The 21,705-nt window shown below is 41.1% G+C and overlaps 1 protein-coding gene across 1 annotated transcript in view; it reads right to left on the reverse strand.

The window, feature by feature from the left end:
- Nucleotides 1–2,679: 2,679 nt before the first annotated feature.
- Nucleotides 2,680–21,705, reverse strand: part of LY75 (lymphocyte antigen 75) — a 58,774-nt gene continuing 39,748 nt past the window's right edge. The window contains exons 24-35 of the mRNA XM_066612065.1: nucleotides 20,451–20,574; nucleotides 19,492–19,718; nucleotides 16,507–16,675; nucleotides 14,988–15,152; nucleotides 14,549–14,671; nucleotides 13,116–13,301; nucleotides 12,288–12,508; nucleotides 9,340–9,514; nucleotides 6,570–6,731; nucleotides 6,320–6,436; nucleotides 4,246–4,410; nucleotides 2,680–3,086 (exon numbers count right to left, since the gene is read on the reverse strand). Of these exons, the coding sequence (XP_066468162.1) occupies nucleotides 2,902–3,086; nucleotides 4,246–4,410; nucleotides 6,320–6,436; nucleotides 6,570–6,731; nucleotides 9,340–9,514; nucleotides 12,288–12,508; nucleotides 13,116–13,301; nucleotides 14,549–14,671; nucleotides 14,988–15,152; nucleotides 16,507–16,675; nucleotides 19,492–19,718; nucleotides 20,451–20,574 (2,019 nt within the window). The 3' untranslated portion in view covers nucleotides 2,680–2,901. The remainder of the gene's footprint in view (nucleotides 3,087–4,245; nucleotides 4,411–6,319; nucleotides 6,437–6,569; nucleotides 6,732–9,339; nucleotides 9,515–12,287; nucleotides 12,509–13,115; nucleotides 13,302–14,548; nucleotides 14,672–14,987; nucleotides 15,153–16,506; nucleotides 16,676–19,491; nucleotides 19,719–20,450; nucleotides 20,575–21,705) is intronic.

Here is a 21,705-nt window from a genome sequence, read left to right on the forward strand (position 1 = left end):
TGTCATACTGATTCCAAAAGGGGAGAAAGGTAGTTTTAATCTGGAGGAATTTATAAATGGGGAAATAAACTATGTATGAAAATTCTTTCTAAATTACAAAATGAGCAAACAAGAATTTTAGTCAAAACATTCTGTATAGATTTATTCATGCAAGGTTAAAATAATTTATTTTTCAGTTTCACACAGAAGTATGCCTCTGGTTTACATCAGTTGACATCCAGATTGTATCTTCACTGCTGTATTCTACATCACCAAAAAGCAGTCCTATGTGCGTCATTGTTCCTGTTCCCACATACATTCCTTTTCTTCTAAAGTCTGTAAACAATTGCCTCAGTTAAACTAAAAAGCTAAAAGGGGAAGACTTTTCTGGTTTTGGAACACTCCATCTACTTGTGGAAAAGGAATGCTGGGAAGGGGGCAGAATAATATCCAGAATCTGAAGTGGGGACATGCAGGGTGTGTACAAGTGGGTAGAGCATGACCTAGCTGATTAGCACACCTAACTCTGCATCAGTTACCAGTTAAGCAGGGGAAGGGGGAGTAAGTGGACTAGACTTGATCCAGGTGTCCCCTCCTACCTGTTTTAGTGATATCAGGGGCCTATAGTGCTACTGATTATCTGTTAAGCAGAAGAAAAAATGGAACACTGAACAGGTGCCTGCCATGGCCTTGTCCTGCCATGCTGGTCAAGAAGTTGTTTTGATTTTTAATCTTTGTAAAATTGTTAATGCCTTCCTAAAAAATAACCCTATCAGAATATATTACTTTAATACTTTTTAAATCTTTAACATAGACATTTCAATTATTTAAAATACTGAAGAGTACAAAAATGCTTTTAATAAGGAAAAATGAGCTTAAAATTTTTTACACGTACAGTACAAATCCTGTTTAATCACTGTTGAAACTTACTATTTCTAAAAGCATGATCATCAGTAGTTTACACTATGAATTCCCAGTAATAAGGCTAATTAGATATATTAAGGCATTTGAATGTATTCACAAAACATTTCTTAACATTCCAGGAAAAAAAATAACTTCCAAAACATATTTCATAATATACAAACACAGGAACATGTGCATATTTATCTATATCTTGCATAATTAAATAACCCTGATAACTTTTAAGGTAAACTTTCTGTTTGTAGGTTCACATCAAAAGAAGCCTATGAGTGCAACTAGTAAAATGAGTAATCAGTATTTGGAGAACTGAAAACTACAGAAAATTCTGACTATTACAGCGTATACAAAAAGTGACACACAAGGTCAAACTCAAGTGTCTTGCACCTGGAACTATGTATACGGAAATCTTTGTAGGATCAGGTTTGTGCATGTCCATTTGACATATGGTCAAGGAATGTGCAGTTCCAGGCACCTTTCTTTTTGTGTGCACACATATGGATGGGCTGCAGCCTTCCTTTCTGCTTCTACCACTTATCAGGTGACTGACTGTCAAAGGTGACAACACCAAATCTGTTTTACAGGCATGCATGACATCTCTGGATTGGGCCCATTTCAGAAATAGGCCCAAATTTTGATAAATAGTGAATAAATTTGATGCCTTTGGTAATATGCCTTTAAAAAAAATCAGTAGTATTATCAAAGTAATGGGTTAAATATTTCCCTGATGTACTGTATTTTCATTAGATTAATGGAATTACAGCAGTAAGAACCAAGGTTTGTCTTTTATGTTGTCAAATTAAAAGTAGGTGACAAATCACAGCTCTGAAATTCCACAGATATTTTAGTTACTCTCTTCCACAGTTTCTATGAGCTAGTTCACATATTATGGTCACAATCTGGAGGCTGTTTTGCATTTCTCCATGTGAGAGTTGTCACCATGCAGTAAGATGGCTGTGTGCAGAAGCTCTCACCCTGAAATGTGGTGGTATTCTCCATGCTACTGCAGACATTTGTGGAAAAAGGATCTGAGGTGACAGGAAAAAGAAGTTACCCTGTCCCATGGAGTACAAGGAGCTGTAGTCAGAAGAAAAAAGTTTAAATACAAGTATGGAAGTGTTTGGGTATATGCTTTCTGTCTGTCTGTCTGTCTGTCTCTGTGTGTGTGTTTTCCAATCCAAGCAATTAATACATTTTAATAAATTAAAAAAATCTAGTACTTCTCTTGAAGTAGTAAAAGCATTATTTCAAGCATTCTCAAAATGCAGCATAATTTAGGCTTCTATTCACTACAGCATGTTCACTCTAGGGTTTTAAAAAAAACCTTGTACTGTATTTAGCCCTTGTATTCACTTTGATTGTTTCCATTTATATGTTTGAGGAGAGGGTACATGGTTTATTCTGGTTAGACATATCTGAAAAATGCAATCATGTATTTTTGTAATTCTTTAAACAGAATAAAGATGAAGTAACTGAACTAATACCAAAATTCCATTTTTCAACTGTTGCAATATGGCAGGAACCTCGGGAGCTTTTGTGAAAAGGTCATGATTTTGATGGCCTTTCAAACTTTAAACCACTCTACCTAATAACTCTTACGCAAAATTGAATAAGGCAGATGCTACAAAGAAATATTTTGGCTGATAAATTCCAAAATTGAGTCTGGGCATGTACTATTGTACTTCATATCGGTAGATATAGATTGTCCCAATATCAACATCAGGACATACATCCTACCTCAATTCAAGTGCAAATCTTAAGACCATGAAACATGCAAAGTTTACATAATTGATGTGTATATTAAAGATATTTCACTCTTAAATTTGGAAGAAATGTTGTTGTCAATAAAACTTTAACACCACACATCATGGATACTATGCCCAGAAACAAGAATGTACCTCCTACATAATATATTAGTCACAGGCTTGCCAAAACGAAACCTGTAAGAAGGTGCTGAATAACAATCCAGACGTTTTCTACATTCAAGCCAGCAGGATTAGTTCTTCAGTCACCATCTCTGGTGAACATGTTATCTGTTTCATCGTCATGCATCCCCCGTTCATAGCGTACTGAGGAGAAGCCGCGCCACTGCAATCGTTTCTTTTTATACAGGAAGAATATCAATCCGGCAAGGAAGGCCAAGATAATAAAAACAGCAACAGCTATTGCTCCGCCTGTATGGTTAGACACTGTAAGAGGGAGGAAAGTAGCAATTAATCCAGAGTAGCTTGACTGAAAGCTCTACATTCTACACAGGGGTGTTATGTGACCCAGAGGACCACATGAAATATTCTCTGCTGCCACCCAAAAGCCCTTTGTGAATTTAAAGTGCTTCTAGGAAAATAAGATGCAGGTCTTCCTTTTCACCCCAATAGTGTTTGCAGCAGTGTTGGGAACTCAAGTCAATGACTCAGAGTCGAGCTGCGAAAATGTGTGATTTGGGGTGACTTGTGAGTCACACACGTGTAAGACTCTGAAAAGACTCGAGCAGAGCTGCGAAGATTGGGATCAGGTTGTCCTGGTAAGCCTCCCAGCTGCTGCTCATGATCCTCCTCCCTCTTACCCTGTTTACAGATGGGTGGGGACATCAGGGGAGTGAGTAAAGAGACACATACACACTCCCCTGCAGCAGCCCTGTTTTTTCCATGGCAGGCTTTTAAGGGGGGGCAACTCCTTGCAGGGGGGCAGCGACTCGACTCAAGTCAAGGCACACTGGGTTTGCCCATCCCTGGTTTGCAGAACTACAAGGAGACCTTCTTTGTTTGGGAAAAGAGAGGATTTATTAAGGCAGCTGGGTTTTCCTCTAAAGAAAGGCTGCAGTGAATATTAGTAGCCCAGTTTTGCCTGAAGCAGTGCTTATCCTTTTAGCTTCCATTTTAAGTCATAAAGGTGACCAGCTGTTGGGATATCCACCAGCTGCATAGCAAGGTTATATAATTCGTTAGTAAACCTAATAGCAAATGCAGCCAGCAAATATTTATTAGACAAAAAGTTAAAGAGGACAATCTGCCCGAAGGGGCAATTCACATGTATAGGAGATGACCGGCAAAGGAGTCATTGACTCCTTCCCTATCCCTCTCCCTTTCAGCTGGTCCACAGTTGCAAGTGCCCTATAGTGCACTAGGTGTTGATCACAATGGGAGATGTGTGTATCTTTCCCCCTCCCCCAGGGCTCTGTGCTGTTGCATTTCATAAAACATTTAAGTCGGAAAGGGGGCAGAAAGAAGGTCCTAGTGGGCTTTATGCTAGTCACACCCATCTCCTGTGTCTCTACTCCTGGGGAGGAAAGGATCATGCTGCCTGTATAATCTTCAAAAAAGGTACAGTCAATTGAAATAAAATCTATACCTTGAGGAGCTTTGCAAACAACTCTGCTTTTGTCTCTTAAGCAGTCAATCTGGGACCATGTTCCATTTGTAGAAAAGATAACGCTGCACTGACCACTGGCCTTTCCCTTAGCCCAGTTGGTATATTTAACTTCTGAGCCATCATCAAGCCAGTTTGAGGATTTAGCTGCAAACAAAAGCCAAAAGAATTTCTTCCTTAGTTTGTTAGAGAATATATGCTATTATTATAAGCAGATCCTTAAAATTCAACTCTAAATCTCCATAACTGTCTAGCAGTCAGATCTAGTCAATTCTGGTATTCTGAAGGTTGACCCAGTGCTGCTAAATGAGTTTACTATCTGAATGTGGCACATAAATAGCAAGAACATGTGAAAATAAAATATAAATGGCTTCTCTATAACTACAGAGTTTTATAGCCAGTGTGACAAATGTCAGCATGGGGTCAGATGAGTTGGAACTACACCAAATTAGTAAATTCATAAGGAAACTCCTAATTATTCAGATTATTTCAAAATAAATGAAAACATCATCCTGTTACATGACAACTGCATGTTTCCAGAAAAGAAACCAAAGTTTGTGGCAATGGGAATTCACTTGGGGGGGGGGGGAATTGATTGAGGTTTACAGCTGCTGATGTATAATATATGTAGAGCAGTAGCAGGAAGCTTTCCCTTACCATATACAAGAATGCTGGGACATTTTGTGATTTTTGGAAATATAATCTAAGGACAACTGGATCCTTGCATTATAAAGCTGTCAAATGTAATCTCCATCCTAACTACGGTATATACCTGGATTCCATTGATGAGATTGGTGACACATTATCACAGGGCACAGCTGACTGCTTGGCTTCTTGTTTTAGGTGCATTGGTGGGAACCACTGTTTATGCCTCTGCAGTTAAATTTAGCTATATAGCCATGAAGCTACACAAGATAGCAATTAAAATCAGACAGGGAGGCGATTGAATACGTTTTTGTTATGCATTGTTGTCTCTTCCACAAGACTTTGAAATGTTACTAATTAGAAATGTAAATGCATAAAATGCTAGTCATAATAAACAGTTTCACCATGCCTACCCTCTAGTATCTATATTGAAATGCACCCAAGAATTTTATGGTAGCAATGTCTCTGACGCTGATTGGCTGAGCTGTTCTGTCACAGATAGGCAAGGGAGGCAAGAAGGTCCTCTGGCTATCAACTGGCTATCTGCTTTAATTGTAGGATTCTAACTGCAATTGACTGAACTGTTCAGCTCTTAAAAAACTGCAATATGGGCAGAGAGATGAAGTAGACACAGAGGCCTAAGAAGGCAGCTCGCCAGGGAAACAGGGAGGGGGAATCTTAAGAAGGAAGGTATGCGATTCATCCAGAGGAATTAAGATAAAAGGAACAGGTGAAAGGAGAAGGGAAAGGAGACGAATGAACTATCTACAGCTGCACATAGCCAGGAGCTGCAAAAGGTAAGAATGAGAGAAAACATTGACTTGAAATGATCAGCCAAAGCTTAGGCTCTAGTAGTCTGATTCTTAATATTTTCTACCCCTCTAATTTAAACCACTGAACATGTACAGTGGATGCCATCTCTTTGAATTATTATTAACAGTATTTATATACCGCTTTCCAACAAAAAAGTTCACAAAGTAGTTTACAGAGAAAAATCAAATAACTACTGGCTCCCTGTCCCAATAGGGGTCACAATCTAAAAAGATGCAAATGAATACCAGCAGACAGCCACTAGAACAGACACTGCTGGGGTGAGATGGGCCGGTTACTCTCCCCTTGCTAAAACAAGAGGAGCACCCACTTGAAAAAGTCCCTCTTACTCAGTTAGCAGAGGTTCTATTAATTCTATTAGAATTAATTAGAATTCTATTAATTCAAAACATACTCAACACTTGCTACACCTGGATAAATCCACAGACACAAGTTCAAATGAAGTTCCATTTCACTGAAGTCAAGAGGATTTGAGAGCATGGTTAACTCTCCTTCATTCAGTATGCTTGTCTTTACCTACATTGTATTTTGTACCTTGTACAGAGGCAGTATTACATTTGTTCTGTAGTTGTAAACTCACCCTGAAAAAACAGTCCAAGCCATACTCTTCCAGTGATGAAGGAATATTCTCTTAAGTGTGTGATCACAAACTTATTTTCCTCCGCATCCTTGATAGTCAGAACTGTTGCAGAAGGATCTAACAGGAGAGAGTTAGTGGTCAAAACAGAAAAACGTTCAACGGACTCCTTAATCCCAAACTTCCTAAATATTCGAAGTGAAATTAAGAGACCTCTCTAAGAAATACCGTGTTACACAATTTTTTAACATACCGAGCTTCTTGCAGACCATTTTAGCTTCAAATGCATTATATATTGAGAAGTTGTAAAATGACATGTCAAATGCGTAGCAATGGCCTTTATACTGTATCCATGATGATTCACTAGTAGTTTTGGGGCAAGTTGTGGGACTTTCCGTTTTCTTTAACTGTGTTTCTGTGAAAAAGCAAATCATCATCATCACATCAACTGCCAACAATTAGCTAACTGGTTGAGGGTTTTTCAGGTTAAAATAAAGTGATGATAGCTGACAGACACAATTATGTCCTATGATGAGTAACAGTACCAATTCATGGGAAGTTTTTTCAAACCAGTACATCCTTTGAAACACATTTCAATTGAAAAGCATTAATTTGTTTCTTTGATTTATTCTCCATCTTTCACCCATACATTTCAAGATGGCTCACAAAAAGATAAAAGCAATGTTAAAACAATACAACAAAACCATACTGGAATTAGTCAGTAAAAGCAATAATGTTAGTCAACAGCTGCAGTTTTACTCAGCCCCCACCAAAAGAGGGTGGGAGCAGAAGAGAAATGCTTTTAGGGCTCTGTTAAACACTGGGAGAGAAGGGGCACCACAGACGTCTAGGGTGTAGAAAGCACCCTGTTCCATGTGCTTTTCAATCAAACCTCAGTCATGGCGCAGCATGGGGTGAAGCCTTCCCCAAAGATCATAAATGGATGGGAAGGTTCATATGGCAGTATACTGTTACACAAGAATACAATATTGTCTATATTAACAATGGTATGTCATTCCCTCTGCAGACGTTACGAGATGCATACAGTTTTCAATTCCTTGGTTTGTCATACGGACAAGTGGGAATCAAGGTGGGCTTGTGCATAGGCACTTCTAAGCCAAGAGAACTCTAGTACATTTTCAGGCCAAGAGACTCTAGTATACAAAATGAGCACACCCAAGACCAGAAAGTTGCACACAGTTCTTACATGGCTTGAAAAGTGCTTCTTAGGAAAAGTATCTAGTATGCACTTAAGAGTATGCAAGTAGAACTGATTTAGAGGCCAGAAGACTGCAGAATTGTGGAAGGTCTGATTGTGTGGCTGGCATCACTACTAGCAGACAGCCTGAAGTCCATCTGCAGTTCCTTCAGCCCTTTCTCTGAAGGAAAAAGTCTCAAACCTAGACTGTGTCATCAGGTTTCAGAAACCAGAACAGTCACACTGTACATAACCCAACAAATCCCAACTATAAGACTGAATTTTCATTGTAAACTGCTTTGAAAGGTAATTCTAGACTAAAAAGTGAGAAATATACATATATAAATAAGTATGTATATTATAAATATCACCTTTCTGTTTTTACACAGCATTCAAGGTAGTTTACACAGGTAAGCTAAACCAGGAGTTTTATAATGGGTTTTTACAATATAATCTGTGGAAAAGCCTCACAGAATCCTCAGTTCACCAGATGTTCCTTTCACAGAGTGGTGAAATATAATAAATAAAAATAATTCTACAGAATTGTAACTTTTCATTTAAGTTGGAAACATGTCTGTCTTGATCCCATGAAGCACACCCAGCGGCATAAAAGAACACTGCAGGAGAAATGAGGGACACATATGTAGTGCATATATATTAGTCCAATACTGTGACGTCACTCTTGTACAAGTTTGGTTTGCGATTCTTTTCAGAAAGATGGGAACGTTATAATTCAATAAATTTCCACTTAAAAGAGAAGCACACAGCCCAATTATACCTAAATCTCTCCTTGGCAGTCCTAGAGGTCTCCTCTGGGCAACATTTGTTCCCTTGCCCCATGATAAGCCCTCGCTGCCCCACTGGGTCTCCTCTGGGCAAGGGGCCCTAGACAGAGGTAGAGGCAGCCCAAACCAATTCATGGCTTTAAATAACACCAAATGCTGCTGTTTAACCCCCATCTAGAACAAATGCCAATATCCCCACCACACCATCCACTGCTACCACTTCTTGTAAAATAGCTAGGCAGGGAAGATCTTAAAAGCAGAGTCTCTCTGCTCCCAGCAGTCTTCCTACCTAGCCACTTTAAAAGAAGCAGCAGGGGAGAAAAAAAACAATGGAGGTGGAGGAGAAAGAAATGGTAAACCCACCTTCTTGTTTGCTCTCCTTGAAAAGCATGGGACAGCAGAAGCTCCCATAGCCGGCCACTATGGGGACTGACACCGACATGCAAATAGGCTGCATATATGAATACTTGCTTTTGCATACCCACTGTTTGATTGAGGGAATTTACAATAAGTTAATTAACTGGTTTCAGTGGCATTTATTTCAGCTACACATATTGTCTAAGGCTGTCCTCAACATGTTTACCTAGAACAGGAGTCTCCAAATCCTGGTCAGGGGGCCAGATGTGGTGCCTCTATCTGGCCCGCAGCCAGCCTCTTGTCCCCTGAAAACCACTGGCCCACTCGACTGAACACGACCAGAGCTGTGCTCTGATTGCATCTGGAGGGCGTTCTGAGGGCCGGAGAGGCTGAGTGAATGAGCCCACTCATGCATTTATTCATTCATCTAAGTTCCATCTCTAATTTATTTATTTAATTTTTTTTCCAGCCCTCAGCACTGCGCCAGATATTTCATGCAGCCCTCTGGCCAAAAAGTTTGGAGACCCCTGACCTAGAAGGTCTGAAACCAATAGGCTTTTCTTCCAGGAAAATTAGTTTACGATGAGGGAAGAGAGAGAAGATTGTCCTCATGTTTCTTGATGGTCTGCAGTGCTGAACGACATATGATAACATGAAAAAAAAAGAACTGAGAGCAGACTTACTCTTTAAAGGGGAGTAACAAATAGCACCATCAACATTATCCATGCATTTCTTGCGATTCCAAAATCCTTTTGTGTCCAAATAAAAACAATTTCCAGAAGAACGAGAATGCTCATATTCCCAGGGCTTATAGTCAAATGCGCTTTCATCTGACCATTCAAAATCAGATTCAGTCTCCTGAAAAAGAGGAAAAATTCAGACTGAATAAATCTTGATATTACTCATCCTTTTAGTAAGAACTAGGATAAATGGGTAATAGGTTGAAATGGGAGTGCTGATGATTGTGTTCTATATTGTATGTGTTGTGCCTCTAATGTTACATTTCAATAATCAGACGCATTTTCAAAAAGATTCTCATCACATTATTGAATTAACACTAGAGAGGGAGCACACTGGTTTTAATAGAGCTTGATTCCAAGTAGTGTGTTTACACAACCTTCCTGTCCTGTAAGTCCTCAGATTGAGGGCCCAATCCTATCCAATTTTCCAGCACCGATGCAGCTGCAACACAGGCCCAAGATAAGGGAACAAATGTTCCTTTACCTTGAGGAGGCCTCTGACTGCACCTTCATGTGACAGCACAGAATGCAACACATGCCACAGTGGCACAGCTGCATCAGTGCTGGAAAGTTGGGCCCTCAGTAATGCTGCAAAGTAATTTGCCAAGATGGCTATCTGGAACTTCTAGTTTCAGAGGCTCAATGCCACTAAATACCAGTTACTGAGGAAACAATTGCCTTCAAACCCTTCTTGTGAGCTTCCCAGAAGTTGGACACTGTGGGTTGGTGGAAATGTTTACTTTTCATCCTGTAGAAAAACACCAAATATAGAAAAACTATGACGGGAACTGAAAAGGGGACAGGTGGCATCGGAGACTATCTGGAGCTTGAAATGAGTAAATGTGGCCTTCAGGCTATCATGTGAGATGTTGTAGTTTGCCATGTTCTGGAGCAGGGGTGTCCAAAGTTTTTGGCAGGAGGACCACATCGTCTCTCTGACACTGTTGGGGGCCGGGGAAAAAAGGAATTAATTTACATTTCAAATTTGAATAAATTTACATAGATGGATATATTAGAGATGGAACTTATATGAATGAATGAAGGTCTTGCAATAACTCAAGCCCTATAAAAGGCCTTGCACAAAGCAAGGCTGGCCTTTCCTTTGCTGCTGCTACTGCATCACAGATGTGAAACAGCAAGCAGTGGAAGGAGCCCTCACACGAGAGGCCAAACAGTTGCTCTCACGCTGAGAGCAGTTGCCTTGGGCCAGTGTGGGCTCCAACAAATATCTGGAGGGCCAGAGGCTCATTGGAGACTGGGGGCTCCGAGGGCTGCATTGAGAGGCCTCAAGGACCGCAAGTGGCCCCAGGGACGGGGTTTGGGCACCCCTGTTCTGGAGGAACAATAGAAGTACAATGGAAAAGAATCCAAAACGGTATTTTACACCACATTTGGTGATTTGTGCAGATACTCGAATAATTCAGGTAGCTTTTTTTCTAAAGTAGTTTATAACCATTGTAGTTAACATATTGTTCACGTACTGTAGTTCACCAGATCACGTACTGACAGGTTCTGATTTTGTTTAGGTAGTTGTAGGTAGCTATAGCCAGTTATTAACATGGGTGGGGACATCCTCACAGTATAGCAGAACACCCTGCTTTTGGCTGCTTTGAACACTTGCTTTCTGCCTTCTGAATTTAAACTTCTTCAATTTACTCACAGCTTTGGTAATCTTACAATGCAGTCCTCTGCATATCTACTCAGAAGTAAGTCACGCAGAGTTCAGTGGAATGTACTCCCAAGTAAGTGAGCATAGGATTATAGTCTTAGTCTTTTTATCTCTGGATCTTACCTTACAGCCAAAGAGAGAATCAGGCTGCAATCCTATGCATGCTTACATGGAAGTAAGTCCCATCAAACTCAAAGAGTGATTTGAACACACACACAATTAGGTGCTAGTTCAGGAGTGTCAAACATAAGCTTCCATGGGCTGAATACAGATACAGCCTATGTGATAATTAGGTTCTTCCTATGCCTCTATCAGCTGTTGAGCTATAAGGTACAACTTAGTAGTAGAAGAACTGCTGAAAGGGCAGTATACTGGGAAAGCCCAATTATCATGCAGACTCTGCCACCATCAGCTGCTGTCAGCGTCTGAGCTGCAGAGTGATTTCTCAGGAAAGATGTCACTGCTGAAAAAGGGTGGCCCATGTAATACTTCAGCTCTCCCAGTGCCACCCTTTCAGCAGTACCACTTCTGCCAAGGCACTGGAAGGGAAAGAAAGAGGACTCCAAAGGCAAGGAACAGAACTCGGAAGGGCCAGACCAAGAGGTGTGAGAGACGGAGGAGATGCTGCTGAGGCACTGGGACAACTCATATGGGCTGCCCTTTCAGCAGTGTTGGCAGGCATCATTTCACATAGCACCTCTTAGAATCTGAGCTGTGAAGTGATGTCTCAGTAGAAGTAGCACTGCTGAAAGGGCACCCATGTGATAATTGGGCTCTCCCATATCTTGAAAATGTGATCAATGTGATATTTTCTCTTCTGTCATTTGCTGCTAATGAGTTCCTAGGTGAGAACAAAGTGCTTATCTCTGGTCATAGTTTAGTGATGTCACTTCCTGCTTAATGAAATAACTTCTGGTGCTCAGCAGGCACCCTGAATGCTATTTTGCCCACTGTATGAAAAGAGTTCAACACCCTGTGCTAGCCAAACGCAATTAATTGGGATGTGAGAATGACACTGGGTAGGGGGAAAAATAATGACCTAAAAGCTAACTCATAAATACTTTATTAAAGCGCATCCCACACTCCTGCTAACTCCTAAAAGAACTTATGTGAAGACAATTAACTTACAAAAAAGTTAGCAAAGGGAAAAATAAAAACCAAGACAACCACACGGGAATATGATTAGAACAATAATAGTTATGAGAGCAGAGACCAAACTTACATTATGACTGGATAAGCCAAACCATAGTGGAAACCCGTCCCTCTTTACAATATCTTCCAAAAACACTTGTTGCGATTCATCGTGTATGCTGGCTAAATCGCCTCCACTGTGTTTGCATTCTCCCCATGCTTTGAACCAACTGAGCTTTTTCTGAAGAATCCAGTAAGAATCATTTCCATAGTTTAGTATCTTAGGCAATGGTGGTTTGTCCTCTTTGGGAACTGTTTCAGTAATAAGACAATGAGAAATGTTATAGGTTCTCTTGAACTTACTTAGGCATATGAGAAAAAAGTCAGAAGGTGTTTGGAAGTTCATGCAAGCTTATAGCAACACACAGCCTGCCTCCCAGAAATCTGAATGCTTTAAAAGACTAGACTGAGGTTAACAAGAAGCAGATGTTAACTGGTTCTTGTTAACTTTAATTTGGTTTTCTTCAAGCGTTCAAGCTGCCAGGAGGCATCCTGCATGTTGATGTAGCCTTGTATGCTTATAGCAACCCGTATAAGGAAAATCATTTTCACCCTGGTAAGCAATTATATAATGTTAATGGGAGTGGGCAGGGGACCATGAATCTGCAGATAATTGAAACAGTCATGGCCTTGGTCTGGCCCAGCTATACAGTATTGGTTATCTGGTGCCAGAACCAGGTTGGTTAGGGGACCTCGGCAAAGCTCTGCAGATGAGCATAAGATGCTCTTACGACAGCCCAATGGCCCCATCCCAATGTTACTGCTGTCAGTAGTACTGTGAGTACAGGGGTTGACTCGGCCAGATGAATCTTGGCCAAGGTCTGACCTGGTTGATCCCCAACACCACTATTGTGCTTACCCATTTCTATTTTACAGGTAAGAATGCTGCGGTGATGGTCAATATGACTGTAAACTTGACTGTCAATATCCCAGAAACCATCCAAGTTAACACCAGCAACAAAATGATTATTCTTTATTGAAGGTCTCCCCAGTCTCCAGTTATTATACGTCAAATGTGTTTCATCATACCACTTTAGAAGTTTATCTGTGGGGAAAACACAACATTAAGTTTCCAAATTAAACTGCTCATACAAGACTTTAAAAAGTTTGGTAATCTTGAAACAGAAAATGATTAAGGGCCAAGTTTATTTTTTTGTGAGTGACTGGATAATTTCCTTTGCTAGGTTACAGTGTCAATTTTAAGAACAAAGTGTCCCAATTAGGATGTAAGCATACAGTTATGAATATTTCTTTAGCAAGCATCTGATTCTATTCAATGTCTATTTAGATTCTAGAATAGAATGTAACCATTAAGAATTAAGTTTATTCTTGTGACTGCTATGATGCTACTGCAAACAAAAAGCTGAATATCCATTATCAGTAGCACACTGATGCTTGGAGATTCCAAACAGCCGCAGGGTCCAATCCTTTACAACTTTCTAGCACCAACGCAGCCCCAAGGTAAGAGAACAAACATGCCCTTAACTTGAGGAGGCCTCTGAAATTGCCCTATACCACAGAATGCAGTAAATGCCCCATTAGCAAATGGCTACATCAGCACTGGAAAGCTGGATAGGACCTTCAATTAGCTATGCACATACAATTTTTAAATGGTAATTTTATGCTTGTAAAATTTAAGAATTGGGACAAAATGGAGCTCAGTCCAGGGAACCAGAAGTACATTACTCCATTGATTCAACTTGAATTTTTATTTACATGAAAACAATGTAGAATCTCTCCTCTGTTGAACAGCAGAAATTATGGGCCCTGAAAGTCTGAAGTTAAATATATAGGAGCTTGGAATGTTACTGTACTTGAAGCAACTTCTATGAATATCTGCCAAAAACTTTAAATATCTATTGTTTTGCATGGGTTCAATAATGACAACCACCATTAACTATTGTGGGGGACTAACTTAGTACATGTTGCCTTTAGGTTGTCATTAATTGCTATAGCAAAAATAACTTTGAATTAAGGCATGATTTTTCAAAGGACTTAAAGAAGTTGACGAATCTCTCCTATTAACTTTTATTTGTAAGTTATAAAACTGAGGCTGAAGGTTTATGTACACTTTCCTGGAAGTAAACCCCACTGAAAGGACTTACTTCTGAATAGACATACATAGGCTTGCACTGCATATCAAATAAAATGTATTTTTATCAAATAAAATCTTTTAGTAATTCCCTCCATAAATCAAAGCTGAATGCAAGTGATGTTATAGCTTTGATCTGTTTGTATGTTTAAGAAAGACATGCATATAACTACAGGGTTTTACATACACAAATAACCTACCAGCAGGTTCATAAATCAGACCCAGCTGCAACCACTGAACAAAGCCACCAAAAGACTGAAGCTGCTCAACAACAAAATTGTTTTCTTTTTCATCCTTGATGCTCAGTAGAGAGGCATTTTGATCTGTCGAAGCAATTTAAGAAGTGAAATAATTTAATGAATTTTGTATACTTTTATGGACAGTTTATAACATGACTGTACTGTGAGACAGCTTCAGCAATACCCATGTTTGCAGCTCTAGAAAAAGGAAGGTGGTGATAGTAAAAATGATTGCCAGCTGTCTCTATGCATTGCTTAGTTTATATCACTCTATGCATAGTTGCGTATTCATGTATATGATCACATGGGGGGAAAATAAGCAGGGCTTGAAGGTACTTCAAATCTAAATGCTTTGTACAAACATGGGTGGACGAAGTAGGTTTACACAGGAATTGCTTACGTATCTGCTTGCATAAATGGTGGGCTTCATTTGATTTCATTTCTTTCCATCTGCTCTTTGTTATAATGAATGTGTAGCAACTGTTTTGAAAAGGTATCCATGGTGTATTCTTAATCTTGTGTGGACATTTAATAGAGCTGAATACTTCTGTTTTTTCAGTTTCATCTGAAAAAGAAAATATTTAGAATTAAAAATTTTTAAAATCAAAACATTTATTTCTGTTATCATGGAAGGCAGATCTGGCCAGTGTAACACCTGCCTTAGACACAGCTAGATTAGATTATTGCAATATGCTTTATGTGGGACATTCCTAGAAGAGCGCCAGGAAGAATTTCTGAAATTCCTGGAAATTTCTGTTGTATAGAATGTGGCTGCATGGGTTCTTGTGTGGTTTCATGTTTGGGTGCTTAACACTCCCACCCTGTTCCATCTCCATGAATTATCAGTATGTTTCCAGGCCCTGTTTGAAGTATTGGTTACAAGGTTTAAAGCTCCGAATGGCCTAGGGCAGCGGTTCCCAATTTGTGAGGCAGGTTCCACCTTGGGGCGTCACAGTGAAAGTGCAGGGGTGAGATGTTGTGAGATGTTTCCCGCCCTGCATTGAGCACCTGATGCAACACTGAAAACAGTGGTAAGAGGCTCAGCGAGCAGAACTCCGTGTGTGAGGGTTTTCAGGCTGGAAGGGCCCACCTGCCTTCCCTGAGCCCCTTACCACCGTTTTCAGGGTCACTCTGTGGATCACTCTAAGCCAGAAGTAAATGGTGATGACAATGTGTCATTGCCAATTACTTCCACGTTCTAAGCACTGAATCTGCAGCACTGAGATATAGATACAGTTGGGTAGTGCTGTCCCAGGAACAAGATATTTGAGGAACCACTTCTTTCTACATTAATCTGCCATCTGCCCACTCATTATTTTCAATTTGAGAGGCCCTACTCCATGCTCCACCTCTTAAGAAAAATATTGAAGAGCTGGAAAAGGTGCAACCAAAACGCTTAGAAGGCTACAGCGTTTGGGCTTTTCAATCAGGGGAAAAAAAGACAATTAAGGAGGGAATATGATTCAGACATGTACAAGTATGCAGGACGTGGAGAGAAAGAGGTTTCCTTTTCACAGTACTAGAGCCAGAGATCATTCAATGATTATGTACTGATTGATAGGAGATTTAGGACAGAAGAAAGGAAGTACTGCTTCACACAATGCATAATTAGTCTACAGAACTGATTGCTGAAAAGTGTGGCAATGGCCATGAGCTTGGAAACTTACAAATTCATGGAGGACAGTTCTATCAAATACTACTAGTCATGATGGCAGTATTCCTCTGAATTCCATTTTCAGGGGAGTAAGGGTGGGAGTGAAACAATATTTCATTTCTGTGATTTCTGGTTTTACAAAATGGAATGAAAATATTTTTATTTTATTTATTTAAAACTGTTTATGCAGCACCCTCCTACAAAAGCAAAAGCAGCAGTAGAAATACATCTTAAGTACTACATATTCATATTAGAGGATTCCTACTTCCTGGTAAGTAACAAATTGCTCCTGGTATTTTTGAGTAACATTCAGATGTTTTCCAGAATCCATCGCTATCCAAATACACACAATCATCAACTAAAACGCCATCTTCATTAGACCATCGACTGAATTGAACATGTTTTCCATCAGACCACTGATAATTATTTCCATCCTAATGGCATAAACATAAAAAGGAGTATTAGTACAATAAAGCAAAAGACTAACAGCTCAATCCTAACCCCCAACACATTATAGCATGCAGTGGTGCCAATGGAGCATGGGCTGTCTGCTATGGTGGTGGTGGGAGGGAGTATTGAACAGCCTGCAGGAGGTATTTTTTGCTTACCTCCCAGTAGGTAACTAAGACTGATTATCTCCACAGACCTGTGCCAGTCACTTTGCTGGCACAAGTCTGAGGAGAGCTGGGGGGGGGGGGGCTGTCAGTTTGCAAAATGAGGGAAAGAATTCTGTAGAAGTTGCTGCCACTGGATTCACTCCCTGCTGCCTCTGACATGCCTTGTCCTTTCCCCCCTCCCAACCCAGTCACACTCCCTGCCTGCCCCTAAACACCAGCCTACCTGCCCTGGCACTGTCCAGGGTCTGGGAGGGAGAGGGGACAGGCAGAGGCCTCCTCTGCCAAAACCTATCCCCCCCCCCCACCAGGCTCAGAAGTCCAACATGGGGCTTCTCAAGTCTCTGCCAGCTAAATAACTGGCCCAGTTCCAAGAAGCCCCCATTGAGAAGGCTGGGACTTTACTTGGGGTAAGGGGATGAATATCCCCTTAAAGGAGACCTCCAACCAGCTCAACTCCAGCACAAGATGCAGTGGTAGCCATCTGGCGTCGCAGCTCGTGTGTTGGATAGGATTGGGCCCTTAGTCTATTTCTGAACTGTTTTAATTCCTCAGTTTAAACCTCTCTTCCCTTTCCCCCCCACTCCCTAGAACAACTATTTCCTCAGTTCCTTCTCTTCCTTTTCCATCACACACTCAAGCTATCTTGTGACCCCTTTTCCCTTCTTGGCCAAGGGGCTTCTCTTCTCCTCCCACCTTCTTTCCCACTACATAGTGACTACATATTTTTGAGTTCCCCTTCCCTATTATTAAACTATCCTCACAATCAAGTTTGCTTTCTTTCACCTTTCACCCTTGCCTCCATTGTCCCTTCCCTACTGAATCATAGAACTGCACCTATGAATCATAGAAGTGCACCTATGGCACTTTATGGTGAAAAGCGGTGTGCCCCAAGGATCTGTCCTGGGACCGGTGTTTTTCAACCTCTTCATAAATGACCTGGAGACAGGGTTGAGCAGTGAGGTGGCAAAGTTTGCAGATGACAGCAAACTTTTCCGAGTGGTGAAGACCAGAAGTGATTGTGAGGAGCTCCAGAAGGATCTCTCCAGACTGGCAGAATCGGCAGCAAAATGGCAGATGCGCTTCAATGTCAGTAAGTGTAAAGTCATGCACATTGGGGCAAAAAATCAAAACTTTAGATATAGGCTGATGGGTTCTGAGCTGTCTGTGACAGATCAGGAGAGAGATCTTGGGGTGGTGGTGCACAGGTCGATGAAAGTGTCAACCCAATGTGTGGCGGCAGTGAAGAAGGCCAATTCTATGCTTGGGATCATTAGGAAGGGTACTGAGAACAAAACGGCTAATATTATAATGCCGTTGTACAAATCTATGGTAAGGCCACACCTGGAGTATTGTGTCCAGTTCTGGTCGCCGCATCTCAAAAAAGACATAGTGGAAATGGAAAAGGTGCAAAAGAGAGCGACTAAGATGATTACGGGGCTGGGACACCTTCCTTATGAGGAAAGGCTACGGTGTTTGGGCCTCTTCAGCCTAGAAAAGAGACGCCTGAGGGGAGACATGATTGAGACATACAAAATTATGCAGGGGATGGACAGAGTGGATAGGGAGATGCTCTTTATACTCTCACATAATACCAGAACCAGGGGACATCCACTAAAATTGAGTGTTGGGCGGGTTAGTACAGACAAAAGAAAATATTTCTTTACTCAGCGTGTGGTCGGTCTGTGGAACTCCTTGCCACAGGATGTGGTGCTGGCGTCTAGCCTAGACGCCTTTAAAAGGGGATTGGACAAGTTTCTGGAGGAAAAATCCATTATGGGGTACAAGCCATGATGTGTATGTGCAACCTCCTGATTTTAGAAATGGGTTATGTCAGAATGCCAGATGCAAGGGAAGGCACCAGGATGAGGTCTCTTGTTATCTGGTGTGCTCCCTGGGGCATTTGGTGGGCCACTGTGAGATACAGGAAGTTGGACTAGATGGGCCTATGGCCTGATCCAGTGGGGCTGTTCTTATGGCCACTACACCAGATCCCCGAGCATGAATTACAGCCCAAACCTAACCAACATTCCAGGACCGAAAGCCCCAAGACAAGGGAACAAATATTTTTACCTTGAAGGAGGCCTCTATGACTCCCCCCCCCCCTCAAATAGAGCATGTGCCCTTTGGCACGGTTGCATTGGCGCTGGAAAAAGTTGGTTAGGACTGGGCAGTTAGTTGGAAGGAGGTCTGGTCTAGAGGGTAGAGCCTCCATTTGCCTGAAGATTAACATCCACAAGGTCGCCAGTTTGAGGCCACCGGCACCGTGCGACCTTGAAGCAGCTGGCAAGCTGCAGCTGAGCTGTTCCATCTGCTCGGAGCGTGGGAGGATGGAGGCCAGAATGTCAAACCAGATCGGAGTGTAACACCTTGAATGTAGTGGTTCTTGAAAGAAAGAACCTTCTTTCAATTTGTAAAAATCCCTGCGTGGATTTAATAAGCCTGCCTATGTAAACCGCCTTGAATAAAGTATTGAATAAAGACCAAGAAAGGCGGTATATAAATACTGTAAATTATTATTCTATTATTATTTTCACCTGTGTGCACATTGTCTAAATGCACAGTTGATTACAACACCCAACTGTTTCTATTTGTATCCCAGAGTCATGTTTTGAAAGGGGAGAAGAAAGCCTTACGTCTTTGCTGGAGAGTCCAATCCACAGTTGGTAATTATGCTGGGCCATTTGAGCAGCAAGAAAAGCCTGCTGGTATTGTTCTGTAATGCTAACCAGTTGCATATTCTTCTGCAGGCACTCCTCCTGTGCTTCAAACCATGTGAGATTCTTCAGAATTATGGTGTATATGACATTTTGATAGTTGACTGTTACAGTAGATGCTTCCCGTGTCTGGTTCTCTATAGCATCTAATGAAGAAACCAAATAGCTGACTAGGACAAATGGTATCATTCATCAAACAACTGAATTAACAGCAGCCATAGCAGCAATGCTTGCCCTAAATTTTCATGAAATGGTTTTAAAGCTATGGTACTGTACATTACATTTTCTGCGATATGGTCACTATGTTCTTTTAAAAGGTTTTCCTGAGTATGTTATGAATTGTAGTAGGACCATATTTTGTAGCTTTGAAAAAACTAGTTTATTACACCCCAAATTCATAGTAAATTCACTTTGTCAAGAGCAAAGCAAAGACATATCATGGCTCTGAAATTATAGGGGGGGAAGTCTGTTATTGCTAAACCATTGACATTTACATCAAGCTCTATGAGTGTAAGACCAGAAGCAGTGAAGGGAAAGGGAATCATACCCACCATACCACTTACATATACTTTTTTTTGACAATTGGCAAGGCACACTACATTGCCAGTGGGAAGCATGGCATGGACAAGTGCCAAAGACCTATAATCAAATGGGAAAAAATGCCAGGAAATCACAAGTGTTTGGGAACATTCTTTTCTCCGCAGACTAGTACACTTGTGTTAAGTGGGGCTGCCAATACAAAATGTGAAGTGCTCAGTTTCTCAAGGGACCAAAAAGCTATGTAGAGGTGGAGGACACACCTTTTCCAGTATCACCATCACTTCCTACAGCTCTCTAATGGAAAGTATGCATCTTTCATTAGGGATATTTACTCGTACCTGCATCCTGTTCACATATGGCAACAGACAGAGCGTTTTGGCAAGAAGTGAAATTCCAAGTTCCAACATATGATAACTTGGGATCGTTGAGCAAAACACCACATAGGCTGATGTCATCAAACCACTGAAAAGCAAACAAACCAGGGGATGGTTGCTATAGCATATTCTGTGAAATATGGTGAAGCACTACTGTAGACACAGGTGTAATTATTGAAGAGCTATTAAAAGAAACTATGATGCAAAATGAAACCAAAGAAATACTTATTTAATGAAAATGCTATAAAGTTTTACTCTTTTCATCTTATATATAGTATTACTGTGAACTTTTATCAGTTTTTAATTGCTACCACAATTATAATATTTGTAGCAAAGAATCATTTAGCAAAAGGAAAAAAATCAGGCAGTTCTACGGCTCTGTTTCGAAGAGGAAGGTAGCTACACACAATACCCAGAAGGCAGCAGAGGTTTTACTTCTTGTTGTATATCTCTATCTTTCTCTGTCCTAAAAAATAATAGGTTTTTTTTTCTCCTTTAACCAAACTACAGTAAAAGTTGCATTATCCAGAAACTGGTTAAGGGACAAACTCGATTAACTGGATTCTTTACCTGTTGCCTCAGGTGGGCAGAGATGACAATCAATCAAGTTTTCTGGTTAACAAACAGCCAATTAGTCACCCAAACTGCAGGCCCCCCCAACATTTACCTGACAGGGTTCCCCCTGCAGTGCCTCTCTGCCTGCCTGCAGGCCTCTAGAACAGGGGTGCCCAAACCCCAGCCCTGGGGCCACTTGCGGCCCTCGAGGACTCCCAATCCAGCCCTCAGGGAGCCCCCAGTCAGCCTCCGGCCCTCCGGAGACTTGCTGGAGTCCATGCTGGGCTACGCAACTGCTCTCAGCGTGAGGGCAACTGTTCGATCTCTCACGTGAGCTGTGGGATAAAGGCTCCCTCCACTACTTGCTGTTTCACACCTGCGATGTGCATTACATCTTTGTAGCAGCGGCAGCAAAGGAAAGGCTGGTCTTGCTTTGTGCAAGACCTTTTATAGGCCTTGAGCTATTGCAAGACCTTCATTCATATGTTCCATCTCTAATATATTCGTTTATGTAAATTTATTCAAATTTGAAATGTAAATTAATTCTTTTTTTCCCCCGGCCCCCAATACAGTGTCAGAGAGATGATGTGGCCCTCCTGCCAAAAAGTTTGGACACCCCTGCTCTAGAAGTTTCACTTCCTGCGACATAAGGGCAGGAGTGAAA

This window comes from Tiliqua scincoides, chromosome 1 (genome assembly GCF_035046505.1).
Source record: "Tiliqua scincoides isolate rTilSci1 chromosome 1, rTilSci1.hap2, whole genome shotgun sequence".
Taxonomy (NCBI): Eukaryota; Metazoa; Chordata; class Lepidosauria; order Squamata; family Scincidae; genus Tiliqua; species Tiliqua scincoides.